This window comes from Macrotis lagotis, chromosome 2 (assembly GCF_037893015.1).
Source record: "Macrotis lagotis isolate mMagLag1 chromosome 2, bilby.v1.9.chrom.fasta, whole genome shotgun sequence".
NCBI classification, from domain to species: domain Eukaryota; kingdom Metazoa; phylum Chordata; class Mammalia; order Peramelemorphia; family Peramelidae; genus Macrotis; species Macrotis lagotis.
In genome coordinates this window covers 318,753,894-318,779,343 of record NC_133659.1, presented here as the reverse complement: position 1 = coordinate 318,779,343, position 25,450 = coordinate 318,753,894, and the positions used below count along the sequence as shown (strand labels likewise).

Here is a 25,450-nt window from a genome sequence, read left to right as displayed (position 1 = left end):
AAATGAGGATGGTGAGAAATACACCAGAAATCATGACTTAGAAAAAGGAATGAGAGAGGATTAAAGACTTGTAAACAATGCAAGGATATTTTTATATCATAAACATTTTCTTCCAGAAAAGAAGTGTTAGAAAGAATGAAAAGGCTTTGTAAGAAAGAAAAAAGGGAAAAAACTCAGAAAATGTTTCTACAATAGAAATATTACAGAAGAGGCCTTATTACCATCTACTTTGCTGCTTCCCTTTAAGGAACATGGGACCTTTCTCTAGAACTTGCAACTGAAACCATTCACCTGTACCAACCTCCCCAGCAGAGATGAACTTCTTGAGGGCAGGGACTGTCTTACTTTTCTATCTGTAACTCTAGTGCTTTGTACACAGAATTAAATAAATGTTCCATTCATTCATTCATTCATTCATCCATTCACTCATTCATTCAAAAAAGAAAAGACTTGTCATTGATCTGACAGTTATCCCTGGAAGTGATGTCTGGGTACAGTCAGATCCCCATTTTATCAGAGCAAAGGTCAGAATTCAAAACAAGTAGGAAAAAAGGATAATAATAAGAAAAAGAAAGAGGATACAACTGAAAAATACCCCATCTCACCAATGCTCTACATGATAAATAGCTTTCTAAATAAATGAAAACAGTTATCATGCCCCATACATTTAAGTCTTGTTTCCTTCAAGATAAATACTCCCTAGTTCCTTCAAAGGATAATCGTTCTATGGCAGAGTCAACCTAGCTGCCCTTCTCTGTTGGAATATCACAATCCAGAAGTGGTCTGATCTGTGTAGAGAACAGCAGGACGCTCATTTGGATTCTAAGTTTTTCTTAATATAACCAATATAATTAAGGATAATAACAGCACAAAATTAATGACTCATTTTGAGGTTATTATCTGTTAGAAGGCCCAGATTCTAAATCCTTCTATCTAGTTCTACCTTGTTTTTTTCTTATGAAGTTTATTTTTTAATTCAAGTCTCTAAGTTGATATTTATGAGTGAAAACTATAATCTCATTTCAGTCTATCAATCTTCCCTGCTGAGATTTTTTTTGGATTTTTGACTCCATTATCCAATGATTCAGTAAGTCCTTCACTTCACTGGTAAATTTGGTAAGTAGGTCATTTTTCCTTTTATCTAATTCCATGATCAAAATGTAAACCAGTACATAAGGGGAGAGATCTCAAGCACTGAAGTCCTGACCTGTCTCCAGGCTGAAAAGGGCCTGTTAACAAACATTCTTTGGGGCCAATCATTTAACCAGGCTATCAATCAGTACTTATCAACTCATATCTCTCCATGCTATCCAAAAAGATAATATAAGACTGTCAAAGGTTTTCCTTAAAATATAATCAATTTAAGTCTATAGCATTCCCCTGATCTATTTGATAACTATATTGTCCCATTTTCATCATCTAGCCACTGTTCACTTCTTGGCTTTGACTTTAACCTTCCTTGACTAGACAATGATTAGCATGGATAGTTTCTAGGTGCTTTTTTTTCTTTTTATCTTTCAATATCTATGGTATTTAAACCTGTGATATAAAATTTGATGTCTGTCAATGTGAGCTGTTTCCATAGGTTACTGAATGTGGAGAGTGAGATTCTGTTCATTTTCTTTTACCTTTAACCAAGGTGGCAGCAGAGCCAATGAGGTTTTTTTAAATTTATAATCTTCCTTATGTTAAACAGGAATGTAATGTCCAACTTCTATCAGACTGTTTGCCACCATGGGGAGGGGGGGAGTGAAGGGAGGGCAAAAGAAAAATGTGGAACTCATAAATTTTCAAATGGATGAATATTAAAAAACTACCAATGCATGTAACTGGAAAATTAAAATAAAATTTCATTTAAAAAATTTATAATCTTCCATTGTATATAAGCCTAAGTATATGTTCACATCTGCATAATTCTGAATCTTTTCCCCTTTGAAGCAGAAGAGTTAGAAAAGAACATGTAGAAAAATGACCCAAATAGGGAAGAAAGATGGGAAACGAAGAGGAAGCATGAGCACAGTCTGCTGCTGGGGCTGCTATTAGTCTTGGCAGGCCTAGGCTTCTCTACCACAATCACCCCACAAGACACTTGTTCCCATGGATTGTATCATCATCTCTGGTCTGTTAGATAAATGAAACCAGAAACCCTTGCTATGCACAGCTAATTATTTAAGCATATATCACATTTAACACAGTTAAATACTTCTTCCTGGAGACAGGTACTCAGGATCAGATCCAGTTCATGTGAGACCAGACACTGTGAGCTACAATAGGTTACCCAGGTATAAAATTTAAAATGCTCTTAGATATCTTTGATTGAACAAAATGGTTTATGAAATGAAAGTGGAAAACTGATTAAGTTCTAAAAGAGGTATCATGTTTATAATTGTTTAAAAGCAATTGAGTAATCTAAAAAAAGTTTTTAACATAAAAATAATATATAATTATATTAAATTTATATATATATGTATATATATATACATATATATATATATATATATATGAGACAATGCATTTTGAAAGACTTTTATGACACCAAATTGGCATGTCCAGCACTGACACAGTTAATATACAAACAGAAGAAAGTAATCTGTGGCATCCTCTGAAAAGAAATGAGAGAAATCTCAAGGAAAGAATGGAGTAAAGCACATACAAAAAAAGGCAAGAAGGAAATGGAAAGACCAAGAAAAAAAATAAACTCAAATGTGGATACATCGTAAATTTTGTCATTCAGGAACATGAATAAAGTCACTTGTTCATAGGGGATCTGAGATAGATTCAGGTTAAAGACCAAAAAACTTGTCTTCTCCAGAACAATGTATAATTATTTTACTCTGAATACAGCAAAGATACTGACATGGCCAGATTGTGAGTGTGCATTTGATGTCTCAGAACCCGATCATGGCTTAGATTACCTCAATAACACTTCCTGAGGCTTAGTCCTGGTCCCTCCCCTCTTGGGGGCTAGATCTTAACTCAGTCTCCTTCAACCTTCCAGCTCATATATCCTCCTGCTAATACCTGTTTTGTGCTAACCAGTATTGTTCTTATCAACCCTATGAATGAGATAAAAGGGAATCAGTCAGACCCGCCAGAAAATTAATGGGTCTGAAGAGGAGGCATGCAAGAGACAAAAGAGTGAGTTTACCTAAAATTACACGTGAAATAAGGGAGAAAAGTGTTGTACTTAAAACTTAGAAAGACCTGTCGGTGATCAAATTTCATCTCTAATACTAGTGATATATTGGGAACAAAATTCTTCAGAATTAGAAGACTAAACTTCAATCAAGTAAATTCCTAGTTTTCATCAAATTATAGAAAGATGTCTCTTAAGTCAATCCTAGGATTACAAACAAAATACAACACACTGGCTTCAGAATGAGCCAGACTATGTAGTAGGATACTAAAACAGGTAGTACTGCCACTGAAAAATATGTCTAAAGGCTTATCTAGGCCTCAAACTGTTGTAAATTATCACACAAAGACAGCAGAAATAAGAGAAAAGTAGAAAAAAACAACCTCAATATTTCACAGCTGAAAACATCAACCACAAAAATTGATTGCATGCCTACTTTATAGAAAAAAAAGTCACAAGTTCAAGTATTCAAATGTATCCAGTAGAGAGAGTGACAAAAAAAGAAGAAAACTCTAGGGAAAATATACTCCCAGAGGTTCTTCCAAGGGATACACATGAGGGAGCTTTGAAAGAAGCATTAGGAAGGAGAGGTTTGTAGAAATTAAGATCAGGAAGAGCTTTGAAAGAAAAGGGAGCATGAGATTATGAGAAAAGCAACAGAGAAAAGTGAAGATTAACAAAGAGCTAAGATCAGGAAGAGCTTTGAGAGAAAAGGGAACATGAGATTATGAGAAAAGCAACAGAGAAAAATGAAGATTAACAAAGAGCCATTCCACTTTGATGAGAAGGGATTGGAGTTACATATAAAAAACCATTTCAATGAAATGAATCAGATAAAAATAGAGTAGAAAACTAACTGAAATGGCAAATTCTTGGAACTTGGAAATGAAACGGAAAAACCCTGATGGAGTGTGACTAGGATGCACTGATCAGGTCAATTACAGATTTAAGAATAAATAAAAGAAGAAGCCATGACTGCAAAGGAGAGAACAAGTCTAAGGACTCTGAAATATTGTCATGAATTTCCAAGCATTGGCCGTAAAACAATATCATGGGGTCTTTCACCTATTAGAGAAGTGATAGTGCTACATAAGAGGGCAAAAAAAAAAAAAAAATGGAAGTAAAAGCCAGTTAACCAGTTTGTGTAAGACTTACACTTAGGATCAAACAATTGTTTCAGATTTAAGCTAACCTGACCTTTCTAGTTATGTCTGTCTTCTTAAAATAAAATAAAAACTTTATTTACACAAGATAGCTCTGAATTTTTGCATACTCACAGTACAGCCTATATATAAAATGCTCTGCAAACTTTAAAACATTCAATAAATGGCAGGAGGTATTGTTATTACCAGCATCAAAGAGGAAAGCAACTGAACTCCACCTTGGGAAAAGAGAAGCTTTAATAGCAACTAAGACTTGTCTGATAGTTCCAAGAGGAGTCATGAAGTGTTTTTCTCTGAGATCTAATATTTTTCTATGTTATTTACACTTTGGCAAAGAATAGGTCTTGTTTGGATTTAAAAACTACAGAAACCCCAACTCTGAATGCCATCAAATTGGAGTTTTTTCACCATCCCAACCAAACAATTCTGTGTACATATGTACTTTTTATATTCCTGATTAAAAAAAAAAAGCATTTATCTCCACTAGAAGGCTATATGGTATGGCTGAAAGAGTGTTGAGTCTCAAGTCCAGCCAGACAGGTTAAAATACTTCTTTGGATATCCATCATCCATGTGATCTTGAGCAAGTCATTTCTTCCTCTGGCCTATAGCTGCCCACTCTGTAAAAAAGGGCTGCACCAAGTGATCTCTGAGATCCCTTTCTGAGTTCTGTGTTCTAGATCAGTGATCCTACTATCCAGAGGATGAAAAATCAATTCAGCTTTTATATATGAGATGTAATTTAAAAAAACTGAAGACTATATATCGATCTTTTGATGGGGTGGTGTAAGTAAACTCATTTTATTAACTTTCGACTATTTTTTATCCTTGCAGAAACTATTTTTGACAGAAACAAAAACAAAATTTAAAAATCTCTCACAAGACAAACCCAGAAAACTATTAGTAGTAACACAAATTTAAAAACTAGTTGCCAAAATTGAAGAATTTCAGAAATTATCTGAAAGCAACTTAATTTGATAATTCATTTTGCATTATGCCTAAAATTTAACTGTAACTCTGTGTTTAAGTAAACTTATCTTTACTTACTTGAACTGCATGCTGCATGGTCATCTATATTGAAATTAAATTCTTTTCCTGAAAGAAGACAGAAAAAAGTGATGTACAAAGGTATTAGCATTCCCCTCTATTTTATCTAAACAAAATTAACACGAGACCACATCTTAGAAATCTGCTTCAGTGATTTGACTGGTCAAATAAGACTTTTCTTCCCCTTGGCAGAATTAATAGGTCCTAAGAGAGAACATAAAAATTACAATATTAAGAGTGAAAAGGATATTAAGAGATCACCTACCCTCCAGATAACTCAGAAATTGTCAGTTAACTAAAACCAAGTTAGATGAGTTAATCTCAGGTCACACCCACTATTGGCAAAAAATTAACACTCAGATCTTCTGCCTTCAACTAAGAAATGCCCTTTACAAAGAGTCACAATACTGATCTATTCTTCCCTGTTTATCTTTTCTGAAAGATGGAAAATAGAAAAATGACTTTTACCATTAGGTTCAGAGAAGTATTTCTTTTTTCAAATACCCTTATAATTCATATGTTTCTTTAAAGAAATTATATTAGATGACAAATATGGAAATATGTTTAATCTAAGTAAACATGTATAACCTATATCACATTATTTGCTGTCAAAGGGAAGGTGGAGGGAAGGAAGGGGAAGGAGAAAATATGGAACTCAAAACCTTACAGAAAAATGAATGTTGAAAACTATCTTTCATGTAGTTGGAAAAATAGATGATTAAAAAAATAAATTAGATTATAGAAATTAATTTTGAAACTATCTTTATCTGGTCTACATCATATTTTAGAAGTTTGCACGTTATATGCCAGAACATAAATAGATAATTTATCAGAATGCAGTAGCACAATCTTCCTGTCAGAGAACAACATAGCAAAATGAAAAATCTTCAATTTTTTCCATTAAACCAAATTTTATTCATGCAAAATAGATTTTCATAATAGAATTAACTTCTCTGAGGAACTAAATATTTAACAAAAAATGAAAACTATTACAATGAAAAACACAACAGCTTTTAAACAAGCATGTACTTAATTCAACAAAATAAGTAACAACACTCACAAGCAATTCATCTAGATATATTTGGCTATTTCGTAATCCTAAAACCCAACTTAAAATTTCAGCCACAACCACCATTTCCTTAAAAATATCTTGGTGAGATTCTAAAGATGATTTCTCAACTTAATATCAGTTGAAGGTCAGGAAAAAATCTTTTTCTTCACATTCAGAACCACTTTGCAAACTTACTTCTGTGTTGTCGATCCAGGAGTTAACTAGAATCTTTGACTGACTCCCAATAGTTCAATCATCTAGTTCAATCCAGGATTCTATTATAAATGCTTTTTAGACCCCCAGATCAACAAAACACTTCATAGTGAGAAGTACAAAGTAATTATGATAAATCAATGAGAATGATGTCCCTTTTCAAGAGTAAAGATGAGTAAGACCTACCTTATGCACCTTGCAATTTACATAGATTTTACTATCAAGAGCAATTACTTTCTCATAGCACCAAGGAGATTCATAAAAGTCAGCTAAATTACTGAACCTGAGTTGAACCGCACTGAAGAGACCCCAGTTGTGTGACATTCTCCTTGCCTGAAATGCCAGGAACAGCAGAATGTCCCTTTTTGATGTCATCTTTGTTACTCTCTCCTATAAGCAAAGGCCAGGGTACAAACTGAGCATAACTAATGAGCTTATTATGCTTCCCACGAGCTCATTCAAAGGGGAATACATTTTTCTTTAGCATAAATAACGCTTTGTCCCCAACAAAGATCCCCAGTAAGAGGCTTCCTTGCCTATAAAAAAAAAAGGAGGCAGCAAAGAAGCTGTTCCCATTAAATGAAGGCGTCCCACATAATCAGACAAGGGCTGGAACAGTTGCTACTGTCAAAACAAAACAAAAGAAGGCCTCCATGGCAAGGCAAGTGCAAATCGGAGACAGTGATGCATTCACCAAGAAGCTATCACAAGAATGCTCACTGGTTGCACTTTATGGAAAATTCAACATAATTTGCTTTTATGAAATAAAGAATTTGTGAACAAGATGGCGATGCTTGAACTTTGACTATTTTGCCTAAATTGTTTCATAACGATGCTTTTGGTAGCAAAGAAGAAAGTGACTACTGAGAAGGAACTAGTCAAGTACCTGAACAGAGTTCTTTTATGGGGGAAAGAAAGCTCTAAGTGAATGATAATGCAGCTCTATGTCTAAAAATATAGTGTTGCCTGTGAATATCATGGTTTTTACCTATGTAGATGCTGACTGAGACAGATAGATGAGAATCAGTTATGGGCAACCCTGAGAGTATCCAGGTGATGCTCCTGAAATACTTGCTTCCTTCTAACATAAACCCAAAGAGGAGTCCTTTTAAACCTCAGTTTCTAGTTCCTTCACATTCCCAGGTTCCCCGTTCTTTACCCAGTCAACTTCTGTCATTTTGTTTCTATGTCTACTAATTTCTACTTCTCAGTCATAGCACACCTCTTGTTTTCTATCCTTTCTCCAACTAAAACTGAGCTACTATTAACCCTACTTAAGTGAGGGCAAGAAAATTGTTCAGTGGGTGAGGCCAATCTGGGGTAAACGATGGGTTCCCATACTAGCTAAGTTCAATGTCTCTACAATTCTCCAATCACCAGATTCAGATCTTTGTGTTCCAGTGAGGGAATATCTATCTACAATGTTTTTCATTTCCTTTGTACCAATTGATCAATGGGAAATTATTACTACTTACTATGACCATGGCACTGTGAAGCACAGTCAAAAATGAAATAACAGTTGACCTCCAGAAGCTGACATTCTATAGGAGGAGGTGTGTACATACATAGATCTCTATAAGAATAAAAAAAATACACGTTATGGGGACGATTTGAAGCAAAGTAGCCTCAAATGAGATCAGGTACAACCTCATGGAGGAAATGGCATCTAAACTAAATTTTGAGGGAATTAAGAGCTTCTAAAACCACCTCCAAGGTCAAGAATTCTGAAATGCCCTTATTCGAACATAATCTAATGCCCCTTATCCAACCATAATCTACTGGCTCTCCCCTCTGTTTCGACCTTCTCTTTCTTAACTCTTCTCATTGTACACACCATACCTGGAGCTCCAGTCCCTTGTCCCCTCAGTTCTCTCCTGGGCCTATTCCCCCTGTACTTTCTCTCTTTTCCCTATCTTGATCCCTTGTAAACCCATTCAATTCTACAACATCCTCTTCTTGAGTCTCTAAGTTCCTTTTTCATTTCAATAATTGTATCCTGACAAATCTCAGCTTTGGTTCATTCCCACCAAACCTCAGTCTTCATTCCTACACATTTATTACTGAAAAAAAGTTAGAGAAAGCATATAACCATTCTGATTGAATCCACTACAAATTTGTGTTAGTCCACATCAATAGGATCCTCTTTGCTATCAGGCAGATATATATATATATATATATATATATATATATATATATATATATATATATATATATCTTCCTTATCAACTCACTATCCATTCTCCTCAGCTGTCCTTCCAAACTTTGTCACCACTCCTTAAATCTCCATGGCTTGCCCTTCTGCCCCTCCCCACTGTGTCTATTGAGAATGTCTTATATTTTATAGTGGGGGGGGAAGACATTTGCCCTAAGATCCCTGTTCTCCTCTCTTCCTGATCTCATACCACTCAGGTCCTCTGAAATGCCTGTAGTCAGTCCAAGTTGCATCCAGAAGACTGCCTTCTAAAGATCTCTGGTTCAAATTGTAACAAGATAGTAAGGGTCCCTCAAATTCATTTTGCTATAAAAGTGGGGCCTTTATAAATTCTCTAGGACAGAAGAGAGAAACAGAAGCAGGAACAGTTACCTGGAGGTAATACACAGCTGTGGCTACCAACCCCACTAAAAAAATAGAACATCTTTGCTCATGATCAAAATGACAAAGTAGGCATGGATGCTCATGCACTTTCTCTGTCTCTCTCTCTGTCTCTCTGAAGCTCAGTCTCTCTGTCTCTGTCTCTGTGTGTGTGTGTGTGTGTGTGTGTGTGTGTGTCTTTCCCCCATCACTTTTTTCTATTCTGGGCAGAAATTCACCCATCTGCCCCATGTTCTGGAGAGAAAGTATATGATGCAATTAAAGAACTATTGGAGCAGCAAATGACACTCTCCAACTTTATGAAATAGAGCTAACAAGTCTGGAAGGAGGAGGCAGGGCTTCCTCTCTGAAACATATTTCCCAACTTCATCATGCAGAACTATGCTATTGTAAGGAAGACAAACTGAACAGTCCCATCCCCAACCACTTCATATCAATGACTTCAAAGGCCTGCTACCTTCCAGTTACCACCCAATCAGGTGGTGAGTGAGTGGCAGCAGAAAGCCTTTTTGGATGTCAATCTGTGAACACCTGTGAGATGTCTGTGCAAACTTGAATTAAATTTAAATTAAATTATACTCCATTGTTCTTCCACAGAGAAGCACTTGCCATTTTTTTCACCAAGCTCCAGATAATATCATGTCATATCATGCTGGGGTTTATTCAGAACTTCCCTGCTTTTATTCTCTCCATTCCTATGGTTCCAAAACTTTTTCATTGTGGAGAATAAGCATAGTAAGGAATTTCCTTGGTTCCAGAATTCCCTTTTTATCTTAAATATGCTCTGCACCATTTGGAGAGGATTTCTCCTTCATTCGTATCTGGATTCACTCTTTCTCTCAGCCCCTACATAGTTGTCTAAATGTACATATGTCTTATCTGCAATACTGAGATATGATTTAGTCGTCCACATGTAAAGCAAATGTAGCAGTTGGTTTGTTATTTCTATTACTAGATCGCTGGGACCTCCTACTGGCAATGGACTGCATCAGTTTTGCATTTTCCCCACTGTTTGGATTTTTTTGGCCGCGTTACAACCCCCCTCCTCTATGCCTTCAACTTGCCCTCAACTGTCATTTGAGAACACCACAGGGCTGCTTAATTAACCCAGCTAAATTTCATAGCCCCATTTTATTTGATTTTTGAGTTCCTCATTGAGCTCTTCCTTTGAAGATCATGATAAATAATAAATAACAACTCTTCCAAGCCCAGACTTAATGGAAGCCTCCAAATTCACTTAGACATAGTCACTGAAAGATCTAGTCCCCAACTCAGCTCCAACCTTATAATTACATCATTCTTCTACCTGAATTACTCAGCCTTGAACTTAAGGTGGTTTTACAATAACAATTTTCCATTTGCAGCACTACCCAGTCTAGTTCTGTTAATAACTACTATAAAAGTCAGCATAATTTGGTCAAAAAAGGCACTATCTTTTTCCACCACCCACCACCTCAGAAAATAGATGGGGATACTAATGAAGTCTCTGTCAAAAGAGGAATCTCTAACAAGGGAAATCACTATATCATAAGATCATTTTCTTGGGTTAGGAAGATGAACCTCCCACTGACAACTAAAAGGTGAGGTCATCTGTTGAAAGCATGGAAAGAAGGGAACAGAAGAGGACTGAGAATTTTAGGACAAATGAGAATGACTGAACAACTAGCTGCTTAAAGGAATGAAAGGGAGAAGCAGAGCTACTTCAGAGAATTCAACAGAGCAAGTGGGAAGGTTGGTGAGGTAGTCAATGGTCCAGTGGGACTTCTGTTAGTACCACCATTTCAATCACTGACACAGTAAAAAGTTGATTTATCTAAAATTCTATTAATATTCACAGTCATTACTTTAATATATATATATATATACTCAATACACAACTAGTTTTCAAAATAATTATTTGTAATATGTAGCATTTGTTTATTATTAGATCTCATTCTTTTACAGGAAACTTTGATTCCTAAAGAATATTTCCTAGTTTCTTGTCCTTATGATTCATGAAATATTCGTAAATAAATCTGTACTCCAAGTGCATGTACCCACATATCTATTTAGTCAAACAATCCTATATTTAAGTGACTGCATAAAATAAACCAATAGGGGCTGAGGCAGACACAAAAGTAATTGAGATATCACAGTCTCCATCTTCAAAGAGTTTACAATCTAGCAAAAACAATGACTGACCATAAATATACAGTAACCACATAATAACTATAATGCAAAATGGAATAAGTATCTAAGAAAAATACAAACAGTTATTCAAGGCCTGGGGAAAGATGGGTTCCCTGACTAAGAGACTATAGGAAGACTTCAAAGAGTGAGCATCCTTTGAGCTAAGCCTGGGGAAATAGAGAGAAAGAAGGGGAGAGGGGAGCAGGGCAGAGCAGCTACTAGGAAAGGTATTAAAAAAGCCACAAAGGAAGCAAAAATGTACGAGGGGCTGCAGTCATTGCCCAGTTTGACTGGGACATCGTGCCCAGGGTCATGACTCACCAAAGTCACAAGTGTGACAAGTGTTTGCTGAAGGTCAAAAACACAGAACCCAAATCTTATCTGTCAGCATACATGTGACAAACATGAGTATAACTATCATTAGACAAGAATGATTTTTTTATACAAAATTAAATAATTATTAGAACTATCTGCCTGTGAAATAACATCTTTCTTTCCTTAGTGGCCTGGAGTCAGGGAGTCCTGAGTTCAAATCCAATGCCTGACACGTATTAGCTGTGGGATCCTGGGTAAGTCACCTAACCTCTGTTTGTTTTAATCCACTAGAGAAGGAAATGGCAAACCACTCCAATATCTACACCAAGGGAACCCGGGGACAGTCTAGGTATGTTAGGGACCATTTTATAACAATAAAATTTCATTAATTTATTTTAGTTCTCTCCCATGTGGATACACGAGAAGGTTCATACAAGCAAACTCCCAAGTAGAATGATGATGAAACAGTCCAGAACCCACTGTTGACTGGAACAAGTTTGAGCATCTCAATCATTAAGCTCCAGGTAGAAGTAGCTTTCTGACTAGATCACTACAAAATCCAGTGATCTCTGCCAGAGGGGCCTTCAGTGGGTCCTCAGTCTTCCTCAGGACTAAAATACTGATATCACTTTGAACACCCTGGCTTCAGACCTTAAATTTGAATTCCCAAGACCACACCTCTGCCACCAACAGAGTTGGTCTGATCTGCGAGGTCATAATCACTTCTCTACTTTGAAACTTTGATATTAAAATCTCTCTAGCCAGTGCCAACTTCCTTCCTTTCTTCTAGTCCTGTATAACCAGGTGCTCACTAGATAATGCCTGAAGATGACATCTCTCCTCAAAACTCCCTATTTCCATGGAGAAACATACAACCCTTCCACTCAACCATCTCAGAGTCAACTTTGACTCTCCCTTCTTGCTTCCTATCTGAGTAACAGGTAAGGCATGTGGACTCAACTTGTACAGCATCTTGCCTCCATTACCTTTCTCTGCACTCACCCAGCAGCCACTCTAGTGTAGGCCCCACAGTGCTCCTCAACAGCATCCGACATCGAAGGACGGCAGGGACCATGAAGCCATCTACTGCAGCCACCTCTTGTACAAGAGCCAAGATAATTCCAAGCTCAGCCCTCTTTCAAAGCCTACACTCTAGGCTTTTAAGTCCAACTGGCTTCTCTGCTTCCAGGTTCTAATCTGCCTTCCAAAGAGCTGCCAAGCCAGCTTCCTGAGGTTCAGGGGTAAGCCCGTCACTGCCACGCTTAAATCTGATGACCTCAAGGGCAATCTGCAAAAACTCCTCAGCTGGGGGTTTAAGGCCCATCACATTCTGACTTTGACTTCTTCACATCAATGCTCTCCACTGCACAGCTCCCTCTTTCCCATTTGCACAGAGCATTTCCCTACCTGGGATGCCTCTCCTCAACTTGGAATCTTGCTTCTCTCTAATCAAAGCTCAGCTCAGGTGCCACTTCTTCTGTAAAGCCTCCCTGGTTGTCTCAATGCTTCCTGCTCTCTCCCTCCTCAAGCCATCTTCTACTTCCATAAAAGTGTGCAAGATCCCACCTGCCTGCCCTCCTTCCTTCCTTCCTTTCCACCAAGAGAATGGAACTTTGGGAGAGTTGTTCTTTTGCTTTTGTCAGATAACAAACACTCAAAGATAAATGTTTGTTGGATTGAATTTAGGCCTCTTGTGGTCTCAGTATTCTAAGATTTTTGCACCTGTAAATTCTCATTAATATTGAGTGCTCATTTTCATGTGTCTGTGGACCCTCTAGACCAAATGCAAAAATGAACCATACTAAATTCCAGATTTTCAGAAACTTTGTATTGTAAAATTGGGAAGAGGGCAAGACAAAGGTTTTCAGCAGTAAGCAAGTTTAAGCCACTAAATAACAAATTAAGGAATAAGTGTGAACGATTCAGATAAGCTAATAAGCCCCTGATGACCCTGCTGGATCATAATATCGTTATCAGGAAGCATTACTGTGAACAGGGATAGCTTGTTTTGTTGACCTCCTCAGAGGTCGATATTAGACAATTAAATAGCATCAATAAATGTCTACTCTTATTTTGCGGAATCCACAGTTTAACTTGGAAGGTGGAATGGAGTTACTATGGAGCTCTGTGGAGAAATGAAAACAAATGCCTAAGTTTTCTCACAACTTCCAAATTGATTTATTTTCAAAATTAATATTTCAAACTTAAGTCTGACTCAACCTCAGTCTTCCTGGAACAAAAAGGATGCCTATTTATTTACAGATTTGCAGTTTACCATTTGCTTTCTTTTCTACAATGCTGGAAAGTGGGTACTACAATTAAAGGATACCCTCACTCACCTTCTAGATGAGGGAGGAGAAAACTCCTAGCCCAATGGGAAATTTTAAATTGGAAAAAAAAACAGGAGTGTGGAACCATCCAGATTCATTTCGTGATTTTGTGACTGTTTCACCAGGTCAATTAAAAACTTGGATGACTAGGTTTTTTACAGTCAGCAGATATTAAGTCATAATCCACTGTTTTATATGACCCAGACTTCCAATTCTGTTTATGAAAGAACAGAAGCTTTTTATGCATAATCATCGTCATCAAAAACTTTTTCAAAGCTTTTATGTGTGCTGTATCTTGTGTGGGTCAGAAGAATGTATCTCCCTCCACTCTCTGCTGCTGAAAGAATTTTTGAAAATGTCTGGTAATATAAAGAGAACATGAGAAGGGCAGATTTGAGGAGCCCCATTTCTCCCAGTAGAAGGACTCTCTTCTATGGGCTAACTTATAACCTCCAGTGCTCCTGCCTCCTTTACTTTTCAAAAAATATGCATCATCACTGGAAGAGCTTCCCTTTTTTTTTTTTAAGGTTTTTTTGCAAGGCAAATGGGGTTAAGTGGCTTGCCCAAGACCACACAGCTAGGTAATTATTAAGTGTCTGAGACTGGATTTGAACCCAGGTACTCCTGACTCCAAGGCCAGTGCTTTATCCACTATGCCACCTAGCCACCCCTGAGCTTTCCTTTTAGAACTGCCATTCCAGTAGAATGACCACATACAGCTTTTCAACTGAGAAAAAGAGAATTGATTCTAATTCCATACACTCAAAATAACCAGAAGAGAAACAATGACTACTACCCGTTTTCAGCTGGCTTGTGAATGGGACACACCAAATAGATGACTCAGCCAACGGTCATGTCTCGGGAAGCTTGGCAGCTGATTTTCCACTAGGATTCCTATTTCAGTTCATTGAAGTTGCAGAAGAGGTGTGGTCAAAGAGCAATGCTTAGAATCATGGGACCTTTCTTTGAGAGTTAAATTTTAAAATAATCCATACCTCAGAGTGAAGTAAAATCTAAATTAACACTAAATGCTGGAAAGTTTTTAGAAACTGGTTGTTCCTATAGCAGCAGGGAGCAATTGTGCCAGTTAGACAACCGTTTGCTCCAGTTTCAAACTTTTTCCTTTGAAGAGGGTGATAAAGGAGTTCTTATCTGTAAAGGATTCCAGAATGTGTTGGTAATCCACAAGCACCAAATTTAGGCAACATAGCACAGTGAATAGTGATGGCTTTGGCAAGTGAAAGAGACCTGAATTTTAATCTTATCTTAGATATTTGGGAGAGCTAGGTGGCACAGTGGATAAAGTCCTGCACTTGGAAGATTCATTTTTGGGAGTTCAAACCCAGTCTCAGGCACTTCCTAGCTGTGTAATCCTGGGCAAGTCATTTAACCCTGTCTGCCTCAGTTCCTCATCTGTCAAATGATCTGGAGAAGGAAAAGCCAGTATCTCTGACAAGAAAACTCAAAAGAGCATCATGAAGAGTTGACGATATAAATGAAACAACTGAAAATGAACATCTCAGACACCTATTGATGTATAATGCTACACAAGTCTCTTAACCTGAGAGGTCTTTATTTGTAAAATGAAAACAGAAACAGTACCTACCTCTTAAGATAACTGGGGGAATAAAATGATATAATGTATTCAAAGTCAACCTTAAAAGGACATATAAATGCTAACTAAATTTTGTTATGTTTAAACTTTTGTTTTAAAAACAGGCAGCTTGTAACCATTCAAAGGAAGGCAAGCATTCTACAATCCACAGCCTATTTCAGACCTGTGAGCCTATCGCTCCCTCTGCTGTCTCCTCCGGTGGGATGGAAAGCACCTTGAGGGCAGGGGGCTGTTTGAGTTTTGTACTTATGTCCTTAAGGACTAGCATAGTGCCTGACACGAGCAGGCATTTATAATGTTTATTAATTGTTTGATATCTCTATCACTGCCTAAGTCTAAGATTTCTGGTTTAGGAGATCCCAGTCAGCAAGGCAAAAAGATAAAGAAGAAAGTAAATCCTGCCTTAGTCTGTGCACTTCTTCAAGGGCAACTGTGGTGAAGAGGTAATTTTCTTGTGCCATATTTTTTGCCTCCATAATAAACAAGGAAAATACACTGGTCTTGACATTTAAAAGGCAAGGTTCAAGTTCTGCCCCAACATTCCTAGCAAGATTTAATTTTAATGGGCCTCAGTTTCTTCCCTTGTAAAATGAGACCAGTAACAGCCATGCTCGCCACTTCAAAGCACCTTGTAAACTTTTATGCAAGGAAAGCGTTTTCTTTGAATTTTTTTTTTTTACAAACATCAGGAAAACTTCCTAATAGAGCAGAATGGGCTGTGTGGCGAGGCGGTGAGTGCCCATCACTGACGATCTTAAAACAACGTGTGGGAATGCTGTGACAAGAATGAATTTCAGGACATGGGTTGGATTAGACGGTGGCTGAGGCAACTTCTAGAAGTCTGTGGTTCTGCCTTTAACTATTTCAAGGCAGTTTCTATGCCAGAGGCATGAAACTTGCCTCCAACTCTCTGACTGGAGTCTGTCCCAGATTAAAATGTAGTTCCTACCTGACTTCAGTGGGCTGATCTAGTAACAAAACATACAAATATATATATATATATATACATATACATATATATATGATTGTATATAGTTTTCTAAGTCAAAATGAGACCCGTTTGGTGGCCCCTAGTTGCTTGTTTTATTTTTCTTTGTTTAATGCCGATGCTCTATGCTACGTTCTGTCTGAGATATCGTAATTAAAGTTTTCTGATGATGCTGATGAGAAATTTAGAAAGAGCAGGAAAGATGGTCCAGGAAAGAAAGCATGAGAATACACCCGCTCTGGGGAAAAACATGAAAAATCAGTAGAGACACAAGATTAACCACCCAATCAGCTTCCATTTATGGAGATCCCAGAACCACAGATTCACAGTTGGAAGAGAGCTCAAAGGTGAGGAAATTAAAACCCAAATTCATCGATTAAGCAACTGATGGGCCCAGGGAGCCGGAACCCTTCAAGTCCTGTCACCCAGAAGCCAGCCCTCAGGTGAGGACAGGAGAGCCTCGGGGGCTCGGACTGTTTGCTTCTGACACATAGTTAGCTTTTATCTTTCATTTTGCTTTTTTGCAAGGCAAGGGGGTTGAGTGGCTTGCCCAGGGCCACACGGCTGGGTCATTATGAAGTGGCTGAGGCGGGACTTGAACCCAGGTCCTCCTGACTCCAGGGCCGACGCTGTAACCACTGCGCCACCTGAAAAGTGTGTATAAATATATATACACATACACACACACACACACACACACACACACACACACACACACACGTGTGTGTATATCGGTTTGTGCAAGGCAGTGGGCTGCGTGACTCGGCCGAGGCCACGCACCCGGTCAGCCACGCCTCGGACGCCGCATCTGCCCCGGGCTCCGGGGCCCCGCGCCCGCTCCGCCCGCGCTGCTGCCAGTCCTCGGCGGGGGCGGCCGCGGCCCCTCCGGGCGGGGCAGGGGAGGCGGGGCCGCAGGCCGGCGGGGGTCGTCGCCGCGGACCAATCAGAGGCAGGATGCCCCCCCGAAGGCCCAATGGCGGCCGGGGTGGGCGGGGCTCAGGCCGGGCCCCCGCGGCGCGGAGGAGCCCGGGCGCGGAGGGGCCGCGGCGCGGAGGAGGCCCCGGCGGAGGCCGCGGCGCGGGGCGGGGGGGGGGGGGCTACTCACCGGCTCTGGCGGCGGAGGCTCAGCGCGTCTCCCGGGCCCCCACCCCGAGGCTGCCGCGGCCACGGCAGCGCCTGCGCCTCGGCTCCGGCCCCGCCGCCGCCGCCTCTTTCGAAAGGGCCAATCGGAAGCGGGGGGCGGGGCCACCCGGAGCCGGACGAGGCCCCGCCCGCCAGGGCCGCGGGGCGGAGGCGAGACGCGCGCGAGGCAATGACTCACCGCGGGGCGGGGCCGGCGGGGCCGGAGGGGCGGGGCCGGAGGGGCGGGGCCGGAGGGGCGGGGCCGGAGGGGCGGGGCGGGGCCGGCGGCCCGGGAGCCGTCCTGTCACCGGGGAGGACGCCGAGGCCCGGGGGCGGAGCGGCCTGCGGGCCCCGCCCCCACACCTGCGGGCCCCGCCCCATCACCGCGCCCGCCCCGCCCCCACACCTGCGGGCCCCGCCCCCAGCCCCGCGCCCGCCCCGCCCCCACACCTGCGGGCCCCGCCCCCAGCCCCGCGCCCGCCCCGCCCCCACACCTGCGGGCCCCGCCCCCAGCCCCGCGCCCGCCCCCACACCTGCGGGCCCCGCCCCAGCCCCGCGCCCGCCCCGCCCCGGCCTCAGGTGTCCCGCGGGGATGCCGCAGGCCGGGCTGGGCCAGGGCCGCAGATGGGGAAGCCGGGGCCGCCGGGCCTCCCCAGTCGCCCCCCATCTCCCCCTGGACCCCCGGCCCCGGAGGAGAGACGAGGCGGTGACTTTGCACCCCCAGCCCCACAGCGGGCACTTCGTAGGTGCTTCACCCACGCCCCGGGTATCCCCGAGGCCTAGCACAAAACAGGCCTAGCCTGCGCGCTTGTGGAATTCAGCGGAGCCCCCCAGCCCGGCCCGCTGAGCCCCGGGACGGCGCCCCGCAGGGTGAACTGACCCGACCTGACCGTGAGTGCCCGAAGCGCCAGCCTCCAATTACAGGGAGCCACCCGCGTCTCCTTCCCGGGCGGGATGTCCCCGAGGCTGGCATCTTAATGACCCACTCGTGGCTTCCCACATCCACCCGGCTGCTGCCTGCGGGCGGGGCTGCCAGTGCTACCAGCCCGACTGCCTCCTGCCCACCTGGGGAACATCCCCTTTCTCGATGTTTCGCCTCATGCACCATTTCCAGAGAACGCAGTCTGCGAACAGTCCAAGCAGCCCAGTCTCTGTGCTTGCCCGTGACGGGACACCTGATACCTGCACAGCGGTCTTCCCTCTGTTTTCTCTAATTTCACAGCGGGTGATTAGAATATCCACCGCCTCTGCTCTATTCCAGCTCTGAAGCGGATAAAACCCTTGATTTCCCAGTTGCCTTGTATACAGCCCTTTAGAAAGGCCGCCTGCGGTTGCATTTCACTTCTATTATCTTTCTCTTTTTTTTAGGGTTTTTTTTGCAAAGCAAACGTGGTTAAGTGGCTTGCCCAAGGCCACAGGGCTAGGTCATCATTAAGTGTCTGAGATCGGATTTGAACCCAGGTCGTCCTGACTCCAGGGCTGGTGCTTTATCCACTACGCCACCTAGGCGCCCCTCACTTCTATTATCTTTCTTTTGAACCTGCTCTCACATAACATTATCTCCTTTAAATGGAAACTGGTTTATGTCAAGGACTGGTTCCTTTTGTGCCTTTGTATCCCTGCCTTTTTGAAGAGTGAGGATCTGGCAGTCTAGCTGGTGAGTCTTACAAACAAACATGTATTTAGTTATCTAAAGTGAGCCAGAAGGGTGCTAAGTTCTGGGGACAGAAAGAAAGGTAAGAGACAGTTCCTATTCTCCAGCCTGTCCCATTCCAGTCAGAGAGAAAGTATACAAAGGACTATGTACAAACACACTGGTACAGGATAAATCCCAATCAGCTTTAGGAAGCTACTGGCTCTAAAGGCCATGGGGAAAGACTTCCAGTAGAAGATGGGATTTATAGCTTGCACTTGAAGGAAGCCAGGGATGATGAGGGATCCAGGTACATTATAGACAACAGACAAATACGTATTAGTTTTATTGAATTTCTGGATTGACATAACTAATTGCATCCTGTATGAGTGGCTGAGACTGCAGGGATTGCTTTATTCGATGGGAATTTATTGTGGACATAGTGAACACCCCTCTGGACTAATCTTTATTTTGGGGGAATATTCTGAATTGGTTTTCTAGTATAAAAGAGAGATATGTAAGGAATGTGCTTAAATTAATTTTCCCACCCTAGGGAACATAATAGGTATATGATCTTACTTCTAGCAATAAGGTCAAAACTCACCAGGCATGCTCACCACAGACTTTGTCGGCCATATCCAGCCTGTTCTCTTGACATTGTGTAGGTATCAATGAGGCATGTTAGCTGACCACTGGGTGTGCCTGACTGGTACATCTTTCTTCTTTCTGATCATCTATTTTTCCCATTCTTGCATGATTCCTCATTTGCAATGCATCACAACCTGCGTACCTCTCAATTTTCCTCTGCCAATTCTCCATTTCTCTAGTGTTCCTTGATCCAGGCCTCTAAATCACCAAAAGACTATGAGCATTAAGGAGATGGGCCCTTGTTTCAAGGAGAAGGTTAGAAGTTATAAAAAGATTTATCCCAAAGGCAATCTAGTCTACTCTCTTCCTCTGTGCAAATCTGGGTCCAGTTCAAGATTATTTGCTGAAGTCATTCAAGACAAGTTCATTTCAGTAGACAAGCTCTTTTGATTGTCCATCCAACTGCATATCAGAGTCTGCAAAAGAGGCATTCTTCATCCACTTGGTTCACTGATTGATTTGTGCATTGTTCATCCATGGTCAACAGACATTCTTCTTTGTGTGTTGCCTATCCAAGGCATTTCATAAAGCCTTAAAATTTTTATTTTTTTATTTGATACATTCATTTATGGACCATCCATCTATATCATGTCAGATAATTTGGAAAATTTGGTCCAACTATGAGTTGTTCATCCATCATTGTCCAGACCATAAACGTTCTTTACTCCATTAAAAGAAAAACCTACTGTGTGGAAGGCATTATGCTAAATCTTGTGAGGAATTTTAAAAGGTGTAACTGGGTCCTTGATCTCACAGACTTTACCATTCAATGGAGAAACTAAAGTGGAATATCCAATTTCTAGAAATACTCTTGTATTTTAGACTATCTGTGTCCCTGTTTTATCTAGAAGTCAGCTTCTCTGTTTTATTTCCTCTGTCTTCTACTTCCTGAGTTACAGCTACTTTTTAACAAATAAATAAATAATGAAATTTGACTTTTTTATTTTCCTTCAGAAGTTTTCCTCATAATTACTGTTATATGTATGAATTGCCCTCATCAATGTCATCTTTCATAAGTCAGATGGCATAATATTATGAACTCTGAAAGAATGGTCTAACTTCTGTGGAATGATTTCAGTTATCATTTACTAGAAATTTTGCTAAATATGGTCCTCTGGGCCATTCTTTTAATCATAAACTTTTATTAAATAACATGGTAGCTTCATTTACCTAGAGTTAGAAAGGTTCCTGTGAAACCATCCATCTAATCCAAAACTCTCATTTTATACATGGAGTTAAGTCCAAGGTTGCACAGGCAGAAAGTAGCAGAGTCTGAATTTGACTCTAGGTCTCTTGACTCCAAATCTAGCACTCTTTCTGGGCTAGACACAGTGCTATATTCTGGGGGGGGGGGTAGGGAGCAGAACCAAAAATTAAATAATCCTGGTCCTCAAGGAGTTTATGTATTTAATAACAAGTGAGTTTATTTTATAATGGTTCTTTGGGGTACCTCGGATAACTGATCTCATTTGAATGTGACAGAAGACTGATTAGTGTTATGCCAGATTTAAGAAGCTGGCAAAATAGATAGAGCCCTGGCCCAAGAGTCAGGATCTGAATTCAAATCTATCCTCAGACAATTGCAGATGGTGAGACTCTAGGCAAGTTACTGAATCATGTTTGCTAAAAAAGGGGAGGGAAAAGATGTTGGTGTGTGCCTGCCTACTCAGAGAAAACACAGGAAATCCAACCATTGGTTTTTGAAGGAAAATACACTCATCAGACAGGATGTTGCTAAAAAAAAGGGGGGGGTGATGTATATAAAGTGTTCCAGGACAAGAAATGCCAGTGGAATGGAATTCATGGAATAATAGACTTGTTGATTGCCATCATACTGGGAGAGAGCTTGAAACACAGGGGCAACTCAGACTTCTCAAGATAAAGGATGGAATATTAATTCATACCAATAAAAATGTGTTAAATACCTGGAATGATAAAGGCACTTTACTGCACCCTGGAGATAAAAAGATGAAAGATGGTACCAAGCCTCCCCTCAAGGATTTTCACCCCAATATAGGAAGCATAGTAACTAGACAAATAAGTATGTCAGATTCAATGCGATGGAGATAAAAGAGAGATCATTCAAAGAGTTAGCACTTCTTTTAAGCACCTACTAGGTGACATAATCAAAAGACAGATGACCTTAGAACCAAGAAAACCTGGGTTTGAGCCATTCTTGAGGACTCAGACTGTATGTGTTTGAACAAGTCACTTAATCTCTCAAAGTTCTAGGTCTTAAAGACTAAGTGGTAGAAAGGTTGCCAACCTCCAAAGGTAAAGGGAGTTTGAATTCCCTTTTCCAAGAAATCACCTGAACCTATGTGGTAGACACTATGTTGAGGTCCTGGGTATACAAAAGGAGAGACCCTGTCCTCAAGTAGCTTACCTTCTGCAGGAGGAATACAGAATGTTCCCTGATAAATACAATGTTTTATGAAATAAATACAAAGTGATTTTTCATACAATATGCTTCGTGATCCAAACAAAAATACTACGTGAGAATATGAGGGATGAGAAATGACTTTCTTCTCTAAAAATTAGGGAATAAAAATAATTAGTAAGATTTGCAAAGCAATTTTACATGTATTATTTCATTAGATCCTCACAACAACCTTGGAAAGTAGGTGCTGTTATTATCTCTATTTAACAGATGAAAAAACCAAAGCAGATATATGTAAAGTGACTTACTCAGGTTCTCTTAGTTAGTATTTGAGGCAGGATTTGAACTTAGGTTTTCTTACTTTCAAACTAACACTCCATCCACTCAGCCAGGTAGCTGAGTAGGGGAAGGGATGGATGCTTGTGTGGAGAGAAGTACCTAAGTTGGATCTAAAAATAAGAGGATTTCAAAAGGTCAAAATGTGGAAGCAATCAGATTGCTATTCTTTGTACTCAAAGACATCCCGAAGTCAATCAAGGTCAAGGCACCATATGTCTGACTGTGACTGATCAGGCCACAATGAGCTCAGAAGGTTTTACTACAGATGGCACAAATGGTCCATATGAATGTTTTGAGTGGAGATGCCCATTTTCTTTTGAGCTACTGCAATTCTTCATTGTTCATAGAGCACAGTGCCTTCTTTGATGTAGGCATGCTATGTTGGATGACCCTGTGCCAGTGGCTAAAAATCAATTTCAGGAATGGAAAAGAAATGTGAAGATACAGAAAAATGAAAAGGATAGGGTCAGATTGAAGGATAACTATTAAGCTGCTGTATATAAAGGAAAATGAAGACAAACAATCCCATTAACATCAGCTTGAACCAGTTTGAGGGTTTCAAATGGCAGTCGAGTTAACGAGTGTATAACTGACCCACTAGGCAACAGAAGACCACTGGAGAGTATTGACAGAGGTATGAGGTGATCAGAGCACCACAAGATGAAGGTTCATTTAGCAGTTGGAGAAAGGTTGGCTTCCTGGTTCCAGGAAATGATTTGGGAAGCTTAAACTATAGTCCAAATGAGAGGTAATAAGTTGCTTGCATTATGGTAGTAGCACTATGAGTATCCAGTGGGGAAGAATACAACAGAACTTATAGTCTTAAAGTCTATAAGATTTAACAACTAACTGGAGTTGGTTATAGAAATGGAAAATATCCAAGACAACTCAGAAGCTTTTAGCCCAGTAACTTGAAAGATTGTGATACCATCAATACAGAGAAGAGAGATGAAGAGCTGGTTAGAGGTGGGGAGTGAAGAAGAGATGATCATTTTAATTTAATTTAATGTACGGTTTAGAATGCTGATAGGACATCTAGCAGGAGATGTCCAGCAGGTGAATAAACATGCAGGGCCAAAATTAAATAATAGGTTGGAGCTAAATACAGATTTAGAAGTCACTCAAGAGGTGATCATTTAAGCAATGGGTTTAGGTGGAAATTGCTAAGATAATTGCTAAAGAAAAAGGAAGAGGGGAAGGGAAAACAGGGGAAAGGGGAGAACAGAAGGGACGGGACTAAGAGCAGAGTCTTGGAAAATACCTTCATTTATGAAGTGTGGAGAAGTTGAACCCATGAAAGAGTTTTGTTTCTTAGTGACAAACCCATGATAAGAAGGGGGTCAGACAGGTGGGAAGTGAAACTGGAGACTACCGTATTAGGAAACCAAATGAGAGAGAGAGGATGCTCAGCTGGGTCAATCTGCAAAAACTGAGAATGAGAAATGAAAATCCATGCCTAAAACCTTAAGTTCTGTGATGAGATCTGAAGCCAGATTAGCAAGTAGGGTCTTGAGAAGTGAATGGGAAGTGAGGTGGTGACTCCAGACTCCTCTTTCCAGACAGTTTAGGAGTAAAGAGGAAGGGGACCGTAAGACAATGATTTGAGAGAGCCACAGAATCAGAGGAAGTAAAGCTGATGTTAACATGACATCATGTGTATCTTTAACCAAAGTGTCTGTTCACATGAATGTTCCAAATAGCTCTACTGGGACATCTTAAATTTGGGCATTTCCTGATGTTTTCTTTTGTCTTTCTTTGGTTTGCCACAAGGACCCAAATGGGATAAGGAAGAAAGGGACATTTTTAAAAAATAAAAACACAACAAAGACCCTCACACAATAGGATTTGTGGAACAGATACCAGAGTAAAATTTTTTCCACTTCCTTTTGGTGAATTATGGAAAACATTCATCCTGGACACAGAACTGTATAAGCTATGCCTCCTATTGCAACAGTTTCCAAATGAGCCCCATGTTTTTCTAAGTTAATATCCAATGGACGCTGGTATAACTTACCTCTTCAATCATATACATAAATACCCATCAGGGAGAACACCATCCTTCTAGGACCCCCAGATTCACAATCTTGAAATCATTCACAACTCTTCACTCTCCCTGATTCTCCACTTACCCACTCAGATACAATATTTGCCAGATTTTATGATTTAGCATATCTCTTCTCTGTTCACTTTAGCTCAAGGCCTCACTATGCCTTACCTAGAAGGCACTGGTGGGACCTAGAGACAGGCAGACCCAAGTCCAATTCTAGCCTCAGATAAACCCTAATGGTATGATCCTAGACAAGTTATTTAGCCTTTGTCACCATTTCCTCAACACTAAAATTAGGATAATAAAGTCCCTGTTTCCCAAGGTGACAGCTGTGAAGAATAAATGAGGTAATATTTGTAAAAATACTTAGCACAGTGCTTGTGCTAAAAGAAGGCATTTGGTAAATGTGTTTCCTTCCCATCTTAAACCATTTCAATAGCTTCCTAATTGGTCTTCCATTTTCTAGTCTGTTCTCTCTAGTCTATCTTCCAGCTAGCTCCCCAAATGAAATTCTTAAGGTACAGACTTTGACATGCTACTGCACTCCCCAGCTTAAAAAAGCTTGTGACTCTCTCTTGTCACTAAGAAAAAATCGAAATCCTTTCATTTGGCATTTGAAGTCATGGTAGAATTTAAGCTTCTTGAGGATCATAACTGTGTC

At 40.5% G+C, this 25,450-nt stretch overlaps 1 protein-coding gene across 2 annotated transcripts in view; it reads right to left on the bottom strand.

The window, feature by feature from the left end:
• Positions 1-17,798, bottom strand: part of GAS2L3 (growth arrest specific 2 like 3) — a 50,986-nt gene extending 33,188 nt beyond the window's left edge. The window contains exons 1-2 of one of the 2 annotated variants that reach the window (XM_074226670.1): positions 17,726-17,798; positions 5,347-5,394 (exon numbers count right to left, since the gene is read on the bottom strand). In XM_074226670.1, the coding sequence (XP_074082771.1) occupies positions 5,347-5,370 (24 nt within the window). In that variant the 5' untranslated portion in view covers positions 5,371-5,394; positions 17,726-17,798. Of the gene's footprint in view, positions 1-5,346; positions 5,395-6,796; positions 8,677-17,725 lie in introns of those variants that run through there. The other variant, XM_074226671.1, reaches the window with a different exon arrangement.
• Positions 17,799-25,450: the final 7,652 nt, after the last annotated feature.